Raw genomic sequence first — 13832 nt, 5'->3', positions numbered from 1 at the left:
ACGTCGTTGACCGGTACAACTTCCGCTTTGAGTATTTATGTGAACACACCCCAATCGCTTATTTGCAAAAGTGATCTACCGCCAGCGGGCATGCTATGCTGGCATGCTTCGTCATTAATAGTCGGATTTAATAAGCGATTTCTTTGAATATACAAGTCACAACAAAAATATTAAAATATTGTAATATAGATATACTTGTTTTTTGACAACTTTTTCATACCTCTGTGGATTGTAAAACAAGCCCAATAAAAGTTATTCTTTTACTTAACTGGATAAGTGGTTTATGTGTTTTAACTCGTTTAAAAGCATGGTCATTGTCGGTCATTTTTTTTTTTTTTATATATATCCTTTTCCCTTCCATAATTAAAACTTTGAGATATTCCAACTTTTGACTGGAAAGACATGCATGTTGTTTTGAAATTCCGTAGCAAAAACAATTCTTTTCCCTAATTAGCTAAAACAACTAGAAACATTGTCGACAGATCCAACTTCTGCTTTGAGTATTTATGTGAACACACCTGGACCACTTATTTGTAAAAAGTGATCTACCGCCAGCTATGCCTGCATGTTGCGTCGTTAATAGCAATTTTAATCAATATACAAATCACAACAAAAATATTAAAATACCATTTTAAAGTAAATTTTATTGTGAATCCAGTTATACAAGTTTTATTTTGATTGAGGTAGGAGAAATATACTTTTTACTGATTTAAAACTATGAGTATCAAATTAAGTAGTAGTGTGCGCCTTGTCCAGTGCTGAAAGTTATGGTTTCTGGTATTGCTAGTGTGCAAACACCTACAAAATGAAAATATCAATATTCCAAAAAAATCACGTAAATTAACCAAGTAGTTTTATTTTCATAAAGATAATCATTTTTGAAGCAATTAATGGAGATTTGTAGGCATTACAACATAAATTTAGCATGTTTGAATTATTGTTGAGTAATCTCCTTTTTATTTCTTTTTTTTTTTTTTCAAAATGGCAGACAAGGTATCACTTTTCGGATACTCATAAAATTTGATTTTTTTATATAAAAATAAAACTACTTGATCAATTTACATAATTTTAGGAATATGATATTTTTGTTTTGTCACATAAACATATATCCTACACATTTTTCTTGTATTGTTTTTTTTTCTAATATGGGAGAATTTTGGACAACACTGAATTGATGTTGTATGTAAAAAGTTATTAAATGTTGGTTTGCTTTGTTTTAGTTAATAAAATATTAGCAGAGGGGAGTGGTGACCTCGCTGGTCTCAAAATACGCTGAAATATATTTTAATTCATGCGAATTTCGTTTTTATTATTACAGAGCCAATTCTCTATTGAATATTATATTGTACCTAATATATAGCACTGATTTCAAAATTAAAAAAAAAACAATGAGTTGGGTGCCATCAGCTAGTATTGAAACTAAAACATTTAGCACTCCAGCCTTGTTCCCTATTGTTTGAGCTAACCCAACAGACAGTTAAGAAAGTCTCAAAATTAAAACACTTTTAGCTATTATTAGTTTTATGCATGCACAAAGGTAATAAAAATACATCGGCAAGTTGGAATGAACATATTGCATTGGAACTTGCCAACTTTTGTACTTCATTATTTATCCATCCAAACAAAGATTTTACTCATTACAAACCATTGTTCGTGTATGATTACTATTTCCTATTAATTTCAGTGTTATGTGATCAGTAATTTAAGAGTTTACCGGTTAAATATTTTTACACAGACATACATCTACTGTTTTATTTATATTGATAAGTAGCCATATTTAACAGACAAATTGTTTTTTTTGTTTTTTTAATTTTATTGGTTATTCTATAACATTAAAAACATTTTTCTGACTTATTATTGATAATACTTTATATAATACATACAATGCTTCAAGCAAACTCTCTGAATATTTAATATTTAGAAAACCAGCTAATCTTATAAAATATTTTGCTATCAGGTTGACAAGAAAGTTCTTGCGGTTTTTACTTTTATATTCAAATGAACATATCTCAGCTCAAACAAAAATTTATTGATCGAAATAAACACCATCAGAATCAACACATTTTTGCTAACGCAAAACAAGTGTGTTTATGCCGGTAACATAAAAATCTTGCGTTCTGGTGGTGTTGAAGGCGTTTTATATATCGCTTAGGTTTTTTTAAGCATTTCTCACGCAGAAAGTTGTTGAGATGCTTGAAAAAATGGTAGTCGGTAGGTGAGAGGTCTGGAGAGTATGGCAGATGAGACAGTTTCGTAGCCCAGTTTCTTCCAACTTCTGCAGAGGCGGTTAGCGACGTGCAGTCCAGTATTCCTGGAGGAGAATTGGGTCTTTTCTGTTGACTAATGCTGGGTGTTGTTGTCGAAGTTTCTGATGCATTTCATCCATTTGTTGACAGTACTTCTACACCGCTGGTTTCACCTGCATTCAAAAAAACTAATGGATGAGACCAATCGCAGACCACCAAATAGTCAGCATGACATTGTTTTGGTTCAACTCTGGTTTCAGGAAGTGTCGTGGATCTCACCACTGAGCTGAGCATTGCCAATTTTCATAAAGAACCCACTTTTCATCGCAAGTCACAACACGGTCGAGAAACGGGTTGTTCTTGTTGCATAAAGGAATGGAAGATAACTTTTCATAATTTCCAATCTCTCTCAAGTGGTTGGAAATCATTTATGTTAAATCTAATTCAGAAGCAAGTTCTCAAACAGTTGTGCATGGATTGGCTTTGACTATGGCTCTTAATTGTTTGTTGTCAATATCTGATGACTGACCACTATGCTCATTATCTTGAAGACTCTCATCGCCACCACAAAATTTCTTAAACCACCATTGTACTGTGTGCTCAGTAGTGGTTTCTGGGCCAAACACTTCATTGATATTGCAAGCTGTTTCAGCAGCTTTTCGGCCTAGCTTGAATTGAAATAAAAAAAAAATTGGGCAAATTTTTTTTTATTTTTGTATTCAACGTTCTGAAAAGAAGACATGATTGTTTTAAAACGGTTGTAATTTAAACAATTAAAACTTAACATGTGGCCACAGCCGAGATTGAACTCACTACATGAGTTTGTAGTGTAATTCACATCTTGTCCATAGTTGAATAATTGATGCTTCGCCAGGGCTATCAAGGGCATTTTTTATCGTGACGCCATCACTAGATGGGTTGGCTACCATGGCTTAAGAGAGGCCTTTCCAAAAAAGGATAGACTGTCAGTTTCCCAGCCTGGTATTTTACCTCATGGTACATACAGCACCTCGCCTTCCAAAATGGTGACCTATCTGGTACTGGCCAGGCTCAACGTTGCTTAACTTTGGTGATCTGGCGAGAACCGGTGTGTTAATGTGATTTTGCCATATTTTTAAACGAGTAGATAATTTTTAAACGAGTAGATAATTTTTAAACGAGTAGATGATTTTTAAACGAGTAGATGATTTTTAAACGAGTAGATGATTTTTAAACGAGTAGATGATTTTTAAACGAGTAGATGATTTTTAAACGAGTAGATGATTTTTAAACGAGTAGATGATTTTTAAACGAGTAGATGATTTTTAAACGAGTAGATAGATTTAAAACGATTGTGATTTAAACGATTGGATAGATTAGATAGAGTGAAAACGCTCTTTAAAATAATAAATAAAGTAAAGATATTATAACGAAAACTTATTTGAAAATACATCATTTGAATTAAAAATTTTGCAAGAACTTTCTTGTCAACCTAATAAATGATTGAATTTTTTTTTTTCTTTCCTGAAACTTCACTGTATGACACCCACCTTTTTTCAAAGGAGACTTGTTTTTGTTTTTTTTTTGGGGGGGGGGGGGTAATACAAGGTTAATTTGAAAATCTTAAAAACTCAAATAATGTTATATCACCAGCAAAATGAAGACCAAAAAAAAAAAAATCGATTTTAATCGTTTAATAAAATAATTGATAACATTTAATTTTCTAGAATTTTCAAACTTAACTTTACAAAATATTTTCAAACTTAACCTTACAAAATATTTTCAAATTTAACCTTACAAAATATTTTCAAATTTAACCTTACAAAATATTTTCAAATTTAACCTTACAAAATATTTTCAAATTTAACCTTACAAAATATTTTCAAATTTAACCTTACAAAATATTTTCAAATTTAACCTTACAAAATATTTTCAAATTTAACCTTACAAAATATTTTCAAATTTAACCTTACAAAATATTTTCAAATTTAACCTTACAAAATATTTTCAAATTTAACCTTACAAAATATTTTCAAATTTAACCTTACAAAATATTTTCAAATTTAACCTTACAAAATATTTTCAAATTTAACCTTACAAAATATTTTCAAAAAATGTGACCAAGCTCTTTTTTATATATTTTTTTATATTTCTTCTTTGCAGGCCAGTTTGCAAAGATTAATAAATATTGTCCAGTCTGTTGAGAAAATCGAACAACTTTTGGGATTGTCTTCAAAATTAGAGGCTACACCTGGAACTAGGTACGTTTTACATTTTGTTGACATGAGACAGCTCTAGCAATATGATGATGCATTATGTAAACAGTTTTATTGCATTGATAACCTGTAGCAGTAGTAATAATTTGCACATGATATTGATTTTTTTTAAATACTTATGCAGAAAAGCAGAAACTTCTTAGAAAACAGAATGTATGTCTATAGCTAAATCACAGTTTAACCTAAACATGTCTATTCATGGTAAATTCTTCAAAAAGGTCACTTGATTCATTTATTTAGGGCCTAAATTGACTTTCTCCAGTGATCACAATTTTAAGCAATTTCAAAGTTAAGACATCTTTTTATTTCTTTTTGCAGTTTAAATGGTCAACTTATTGAAAGAGTTGCAACAGAATTTAATAAATTACAATTTTATGTAATGAAAAGTCGAGGTCTCCCTCTTGTCGAAGAAGTAAAACCGGTAAGAATTGATTTTTTTTTTTTTTTTTTAATGCTATCCCCCTCCCACTCAAACATGGCACAGTGCCACTTTGATGTAAGCAACTACTATTTGGGACCAATTTTAGAGGAATACAATGTAGGGAGTTGAGCAGCAACTATTGATAAACTGTAAACTGTTATTGTCACAAAACTCACTGCTACTCCTAGAGCTACAAGGAAACTAACTCTAAATATATTGACTTCTACATCCAGTGTTTTGTCCCAGTTACCGCCAGACCTTGATTAACAATCCTATTTCAGATGGCTTTTGTGTATTACCTTCCCCTGCCTTCCTTTGTTTTTTTTCCGCTAACCTCATTTCCTATACTTTTGTTCTGCTAATTTGTTTTTGTATTTTTTTAACCTGTAGTCACTGTCTATCAAGGCCTAGGGGCCACTAAAGGATAAGGGTTAAACTATTTCCTCGTTTTGTTATAGTTTTCTTTTTTTTTTCCACTTCCAAACACTTGGAAAGGAATATCCATAATATCACAGGATGTTATTCCCACATTTTGGTTAACGTAACCTTCGACCTTCTTCAATCGCATTTTGTTGAACTCTGGAATATATTTGGAATTTCAAACAGAACGGTTATTTAATCAGGTCGCAGGGAAGGGGGGTGGGGTAGTGAGAGAAGGATACAAAGTCGTAGCACTCCTCCTAAAGTCAAGCCTGAGTCTCTTTGAATTTGTGGGCCAGCATAGAGTCCTGCTACCACATCCAGGGTTTGCCGCCAGCCACCTGATTGCCCAGGGGATCACCACACTCTCCAGCACATCCAGGTACATTTTGGTGTTGACTTTCAAGCCAACTTCGAAGATGTGAGGGGCATGATGTGACTCTGACTTGAAACCATACCAATGATCATAACCATGGCCGGAAACTTCATTGAGCTGTGCCCTCAAGCGTTGAACCATCTAGATTTGCATTTTGAGGGTGCTGGCAATGGTCCTGTTGTCATAACTTAAATCGGTAGAGAGCATGAGTTGTACAGTAGTGCATCTCCGATCTTGCTCGTTGAACATTGTGTCACTTTCAGATATGATAAAAGACTCCTGTTGCTCTTGGGATTTGTATACAACTGGCCTATTGGTAGATGGTCTGCATCAAAAAAAGAAAACCAGTTTTCATCAAACGGAAATGGAATCATGTTGTCTTTTTTATGGTAATAATTTATTGTTCCACTTTGTTTTTTTTGTCCTGGAATCCAGTAGGACTAAGAGATCAAAAAAAAATATATACGTTTTAGAATAGTCTATTGGAGAGAGACTTTCTACTCTAACAGTTTTTCTTCTAACTGCTAGAATTGGAATTTATCCTTTGCTCTCTATTTTTCAGACTGTACCAACATGCAAATATAATGTAAACAAATATTGATACAATAGGCGCTATCACCTACCCCAGATGTCAGGAAGTAAAAGAAAAAAAGAAGGAAAAAATATAACAAAAAAAAAAAAAAAAAAGAAATTTATCAGATGATGGGAAGCTGTTCATTGGGATTGGCAAAAGAACAAAAGAATTGAACAATGGACTTGAGATATATTTAGATTTAGTTTGAGGATTGACAGTTGTGACAGTCAATGAGTTAATGACAATGTAGATGATTTGCGGATGGCAAATTTCAGTTTTGATGGTACAGTTGACGGGAGTTTAGTTGAATATTTACCGACAGTTGGAATTTGGATGCAATTAAACACGGAGTACATGGAAAGATGAATTTATCAGCCTCGACGATAGATGTGGATGAATATTCGCCGAAAGTGATGGAGCCTATGCTTTCTCCTTATGTTTGTTTTAGTTTATTTTTTATGTGTTCTTCTCGATGGTCATCGGTGTGGCTACGACGATACGGTCATAAGTAAATAAGACTAAGGAAGATAAATCCACGGCACACAGCATTTGGTTCACCAAGTTGTCGAGCAGGGGGCGTATAGTCTCGCATATTAATTATGGTCCCTAATTAATAGCAGTACTTCATGTTTCGGTGACATTTGTCTTGTTTAGCATGAATGGAAGTAAGCAAAAAATTTGAAGACTAATATTTTTTTTTCTCCGTTATAGAGAATTGCCAGCATCACAAGCACTTTGCAGTACAGCCTTGAAGGGTCTTTTTTAGAGGGTCTTGACCACAATAATATCGATATCTTGCGACAGTGCCTCCGAACATATGCCTTGATTGATAAAATTAAAGATGCCGAATATTTATTTAGAAAACATGTCGTTCAGCCATTTATGGAAGAGGTAAGTTTTATTTATTTGTTTTTTTAAATTTCAGTTTTTCATTCAGAATAAACGTTTTCAGTGCTTGTCCAGAGTTCAACCTATATTAAGAAAAAAAAAGAAAATCTGTGATGTATATATGCATAACAAAACAAAAATATCACATTCCAAAAATCATATAAATTGAATAAGTAGTTTTATTTTTATAAAGAAAATCATTTTTAAGGTAGTAACAGGAATTTGTAGGCATTACAAAAGAAATCTCAGAAGTTTGAATTATTGTTAAGTTATCTCCTTTTTGTTTCTTGAGATTTTCTTTTTCAATAATGGCAGACCACAAACAGTCACACCTTGGCTGTTTTTTTTTTTTTTTTTTTACATGGTGGTCACCACTTATCAAGGCCCGGAAGCCACTCGGGGGTAAGGGTTATTGCAAGTACAGTGGTTCATCAGGAATTTGTTTACGTTGGACTTGAAGACATCCAGGTTGTAGTCAGGTGGGAAGCAGGCAGATGGAACAGAGTTCCACAGGCGTGCAGTTCTAAGAAAGAAGCTTTGTTCATGGAATCTACGTTTTGATTTAGGCACAGATGTTCATAAAATTTGATTTTCTTATTTAAAAATGGAACTATTTGATGAATTTACATAATTTTTGGAATATGATATTTTTGTTTTGTCACAGATGAATCATACAGATTTTCTTTGTTTTTTAATATCGAACAGCAACGCAATCTTTTTATTTTTCTGAAATTTGAATTTTCGATACTTCTTTGTTATTTGAGCAAAATTTGAAACTCTAAATCTTGAATTCCAAATAAAACCGGTGGTATCTACTTAATTGTCATGTCACAGTAATGAACATATCCAAAAATTATGAAAAACGATAAGGTAGAAGATTGATTATTAAGAAAAACACTTTTCTAAAAAAAAAAATAAAATAAACAGAAGAGTTTGTATCGTGACAAGGGAGGTAATTATTTTCTTAAAAATTTTTCATTTTAGGCCAATTTATCAAAACTCAATTTTCACTAATTATCTTTGAAAACTATTTTCATTAATAATTAATTTTCTACTTTATCGTTTTTCATAATTTTTGGATATGCTTATCACTGTAACATGCCAATGAAGTAGCTATGGTTGTTTGGATTTGAAATTCAATATTTCGATTTTCGAATTTCGCTCTAATAATGAAGAAGCACCATTTTGTTTGTTTTTTTTGTTTTTTTTTGTGAAAGAATTAAGAGTGGATTAATTAAGTTCAGGGCATATTTCTGTCATTACTAACCAGTAATTAGTAATGACGTTTAGTCATGGTTAGTAATGACAGAAATATGCCCTGAACTTAATTAATCCACTCTTAATTCTTTCACAAAAAAAAAAACAAAATGGTGCTTCTTCATTATTAGAGCGAAATTCGAAAATCGAAATATTGAATTTCAAATCAAAACAATAAATATATTTTGTGTTTTCTTTTGTTTCAAAAAAGATAATCACAGAGGAATTCTTACGCTCGTGTAGCCTGAAGGGAATGTATACCAAAATTCTGGAATTCATTCCGAAACACTGCCAAATCTTAAAGGATATTACCTCTTCGAGTTCTCCAAGGTATGTTCATTTCCAACTAAACCTCTTAAATTAGATTTTTATTTGGATTATTCCAACAATGATTCTCATCTTAGTTTTTATATTTAGAATGTTTCGGCTCCTGTAACATCCAACCTTCTTCTGGTGTTTTTTTTTTTATCTTTGTCACACTCGAGAATCTATAGGAAATTTCAAACTGAATGATTATTAAATATCCGTGTCGTGTGGAACAAGAAATCACTTTGACTAGAGTGCAACTGGTGGCGATATGCAAGGAACAGATGTAACAAAAGGTCACTTGAATAAAACCTGACACAAGTCATCTGCATCAGAAGAAACAACAAACATGATCGATTGTCAAAAAGATAAGTTAAATGTTGTTTGACGATTTGGGTTCCAATGCATCTTCCTCGTATCAACCAAACTACCATCGATCACCGTCAGCGACAAAAAGGATATGTTATACAGGGTGGCCGAAAAGTCCCAGGACACTATACATGTATTTTTAATAAAACACAGTATTTTTTAATGAAACACACAGAAAACATATATATTCAACAAAAAAAAAGAGAACTTTATTAGAAACAAAGCAGAAAACAACTAGAGTAATTTAGTGGTCTAGGGAATCAGTATGTTGGCCCTCGTTGTTCTTGCACAATTCCATTCGCCTCCAGGTTCTTTGGGCCATTTTTTTTTTTTTAGAGAATTCCTTGATACACTAGCAAAAGCTGCAATAATCGCATGCTTTAGCTGATCAATGGTTTCGTATCCAATACCAGAAACTTGACCTTTAATTAAACCCCATAATGAGTTGTCTGGACTTTTCGGCCACCCTGTATTTTTATATGTCGGTGTGTTGTCATTCTTTTATGAACAGCAGAAATACAACGTCAGCATTTTGAATGATGGGTAAAGTCTTTCCAAAGATCTTCTTTAATCAGCTTGTGTAGAATTGAAGAAAACTTTAAAAATGCTACGCGGTTGCGTCTCACGGCGAAGTGGAGATAAAAAGAAAAAAAGAACATTTCTTCCCCACGTGGTTCACTGAATGATCATGAGATTAGACTCGCGTCTATTCCCACCAAAAAGACATTTAGATTGTTTGCAACATGGCAGTTGTATCGACCGTATTTTATAGGCGAAAATGTACCACTCGACAAACTGTTGATTGCATCTCGGAACTAACTCCTCCCCCTCTCTCTGGTACTTACATAAGTTTTTAGAATTTCTTAAAATTTATTTAGTTTTTAAAAAAGTATTTAATGTTTCATTATGATATTTTAATGGCCAATGTTTATCAAAATGTGTAAACTCGTTTGTACGTACATTGGGTTATAGTCAGCTGATGTATTTCCTAATTTCCAATATAGTAGTACCGGAAGTGGTGACAAGGCAAATGAGTTCATTTGCTTTTTTTTTCTCTTATATCTCCCCTGTGCATATACGCGTTTTTTTATTATGTTTTTGCAATCTTTCTTTTTTTATTTAATAATCATTGAAAAGTTTTATTTTAATCAAGAATTATTGAAATTAGTTTTTTTTGTTTTGTTTTGTTTTTTTAAAGAATTATTGAAAACACTTTTTGTGCACTTTTTTTAAAGAATTATTAACACTTTTGCTATTTTGATTTCAATAATTTTATTTTTATGTTTTCATAAGCATATTTATTACATAAATGCAAATAAAAAATTTATTTTTAAAACTAAAAAAAAAACTAATTTTATAATTTCATATATATTTGTTATAAAATTTGAAATAAAATAAAAACTTTTATTTTTTTAAATTTTGTTATCAAAAGTGCAAATAAAGACCAATTGTGCTATTTTTATCTTTTTATAATTTTAATTTTTATTGTATACTTTTTAATCATGTCCTTTTCTTATATTTTATTTCAATAAATCACATCACAATAAAAATCCTGAAGAACAATAAAAGTGAATGAACTGATTTGCTTGTCACCACTTCCGCTGAAATTAGGAAATACATTGGTTGACTATAACCACACATTGTCTGTTATATTTTATACCAATCAGAAAACTTTCTGAATGTATTTGAAATAGTTTTTCTGAGAGCTACCTAAATCCTTTAAAAAGACAGATTTTTTTTTTCAATAAACCAATGGGACCCAGTTGACCCAAGTCTAGGGATCGGTGTCACTAGACATCCTCCTGTTGGGTACAAATCTGCAACATCTCTCTACTCACAAACATTAACGAACACACAGACACAACTCCTCGACTCATTATCATCTGCCAATCTGTATAAACTTTATTCATTGAAATCTTTCCAATGCTTCTCACTAATACAAAATCAAATGAACATTGACTCTTATGAACAACTTTCAAAGAATTATATATATATATATATATATATATATATAATGAACAGAAGTTTTGATCATGATTTTTCTGACCCCTGTAATGTATGGCTCTTAAATTAATCGATTCAAACTTCTTCAATGTCTCAGCTAATGAATCCCCCTTGTTTTTACAAGAACTCTAAAAATATTTACGAACATTTTGTTTTTCCTATTGCTGTAAACTTCCATTTTAAACATATGTAAAATATCTTTTTTTTCATTTTGTTTACTGTATAACATGTCTCTTGTATTTCCACATGTCATTATAAACACAAAAAACCTTTTTCAATGAAAATATTTCTCATCCAAAATTACTCCTCCCATTATAAAACACCTTAAAGTAAAACGCCGAAACAGCTGAAGGACACATCCCTAAAATATTATGTCCATTTTCTTAAAATTAGCAGTTTATTTCCAACTCGACACTCACCCTTAAAATGACAACTTTTATAAGTTTTAGGGTATGCTGAAAACAAATATCACATTAAAAATTGGCGTCGATAAAGTTTTCCTTAAACATCATTTTTTTTTTCTAACGTAAAGAAAAAATCTTTACATGCATGTGTCTTATGTTATTGTCTGAAGTTAAAAAAAAGAAAAACATGGTGACCCCTGACGATCATAACGTATTACATTGGTAAAAACGATTTATCAGCACCAGTTTTTAATGTGATGTTCGTTTATAAAAGTTGTCATTTTAAAGATGAGTATTTAGTTGGAAATAAACTTTGAATTGGCCAAAATGAATATATATCCAGTCAAAAAACAAATTCTTTCAACTTACATAAGATTTAAACTCTGGTATGGCAAGTCTTAAAAGAAACCTTTAAGTAAATGGAAGAATATTTAATTTTCACTGTTTTAAACAATTTGACCTTGTAAAAAGTACGACCTTCGTAATGTGTAGTCTATCATTTACACACTCCAAAAATATGATTACATGAGATAAAGAGCATAACAAGGGTAATGTCTTCTATTTCAGTGGTGATGTCATTCGTGGATATGATTTTGTTGTCAACGCTGTTTGGCCTGAGATTATTTCCAATATAGAAGCCCGGATTCCGTCAATATTCGCCCCAGGAAATCCCAGTATTTTCCATGAAGTAAGTCCTTCATCTCCCATCAGTTTTGCCATTGAACAGCTTTCTTTTTATTCTTTCTTTCTATCTCCTTTTCTCTCTCTCTCTTTCTACTCTCGTTCACCCCTAACCCTAACCCCTAACAAGCACTTGGACATAAGGAGCTACTAATTGAGACCATGCCTAAGAAAAATTAACAAGATGTTGGTTTACGTTACATTTAAACTTCTGCATATCAGCACAGTCAGGGAAGCAGGTAGCAGGAAGGGAATTCCAAAGTCTAGCTGTCCAGGGGAAGAAACTAATAGAGTAGAAAGCTTTTTGGCACTTAGGGACGTCAACAGTGAAGGGGTGTGATTTTGTTGCTAAACAGGTTTTTCAGGGATGTGTAAGTCAAGGGGGCACAAACACAATGAGTTCATCAGAACACATTCCATAAAAATGCAACATTGGTGATAGGACAGGGGTTGGAGCTTAGTTGACGAAGTGGGACCTATTAGATTGAATATTTTTTTTGGACCCTATCCAAGAGAGAGAGACTAGTAGTAGATGCACCAGCCCAGATGTGTCAACAATACTCCATGTATGGGTGAATGGTGGCCTTGTAAAGGTACAGGATACTCTTAGGTGTGAGTAATCTTCTAGCATGATAGAGGGAGCCCACTTTCCTTGCAGCAGTCTTCACAATGTCCCCTCTTTTTCTCTCTCTATCAATTATATGCCTGTGACTAACCTGACAAGGAAAGCTGAATAGGATGTACTGAAAATGAAAATCTTGTTGACAAATTTGTTTATTCTTATAATTTTTTCGAATCACAATGATGTTAAAAACAATAACCCTTCTTTAATGAATCACTTAGAAATGACTAGCATGGGTGTCTGGCATTGCCCGAGTGTCTGGATGTGTGTGTTGAGCAAAAAAAAAAAAAAAGATTGTAGTAGGCAAGCAGGCTCGAACCCGTACCGCAAACGAGGAAAAGAATGTGAAGAGTCGAGCTTCAAAACGATACCGATATCGTGAAAATCCATCGCTTCTGTTGAAAGTTTTAGGCAGACATACAAACATACATACATACATACATACATTTAAACAGACAGGTGAGATTTATATAATAGATGAGGATGTCGGCATATCATAATTATTAATGTCTTGCAGAGGATTATACCCAAAGATGAATACGTGTTCAAAAAGTGACAGACATTTTATTTAAAAGGATATAAATTACATCTATCAGCCTATGTGTCACAACTATCACAGACAGATATGATATTTTTTTAGTTTGGATAAATTCAAAGTCATTTCTTTAATGGCACCTGCCAGCATCTTTCTGGTTACTGTTCTCGTGTCTCTGCAAAACATGCATAAGATTAAAAGAGGGGAGGTAACTCTGCCTGAAACAGAAAAGTAGTTAGCTCCATTTTAATTATAGGTGCTTGTTAATACAGTCAATGTCGTAAATAGTAATAGATCCAAAAATTACAAAAAAATCATGGGTAGAAAGTTGTTTGTTAAAAGTAATTTTTTACAGAAAATTGGGTTAAATCACTTTTTTTTTTTTAGATGTAATAAAGTAGGCAGTAGGAGGCTAAAATCAGGGGACATAACTCTGAAACGAATGTTTTAGATTACTTGTGTCATGGCTGCAAT

At 32.4% G+C, this 13832-nt stretch overlaps 1 protein-coding gene across 1 annotated transcript in view; it reads left to right on the top strand.

The window, feature by feature from the left end:
• LOC145256361 (conserved oligomeric Golgi complex subunit 2-like) overlaps positions 1–13832 on the top strand; it is an 81012-nt gene that overhangs the window by 46865 nt on the left and 20315 nt on the right. Inside the window, exons 5-9 of the mRNA XM_080115186.1 lie at positions 4389–4486; positions 4820–4922; positions 7004–7183; positions 8649–8767; positions 12088–12208. Coding sequence (XP_079971312.1) covers positions 4389–4486; positions 4820–4922; positions 7004–7183; positions 8649–8767; positions 12088–12208 — 621 coding nt within the window. The remainder of the gene's footprint in view (positions 1–4388; positions 4487–4819; positions 4923–7003; positions 7184–8648; positions 8768–12087; positions 12209–13832) is intronic.

The sequence above is a fragment of the Euprymna scolopes genome, chromosome 32, assembly GCF_053919585.1.
Source record: "Euprymna scolopes isolate OS-2025 chromosome 32, ASM5391958v1, whole genome shotgun sequence".
Classification (NCBI taxonomy): Eukaryota; Metazoa; Mollusca; class Cephalopoda; order Sepiida; family Sepiolidae; genus Euprymna; species Euprymna scolopes.
The sequence above is the reverse complement of the archived record's forward strand: the minus strand, read 5'-3'. Positions and strand labels throughout refer to the sequence as shown.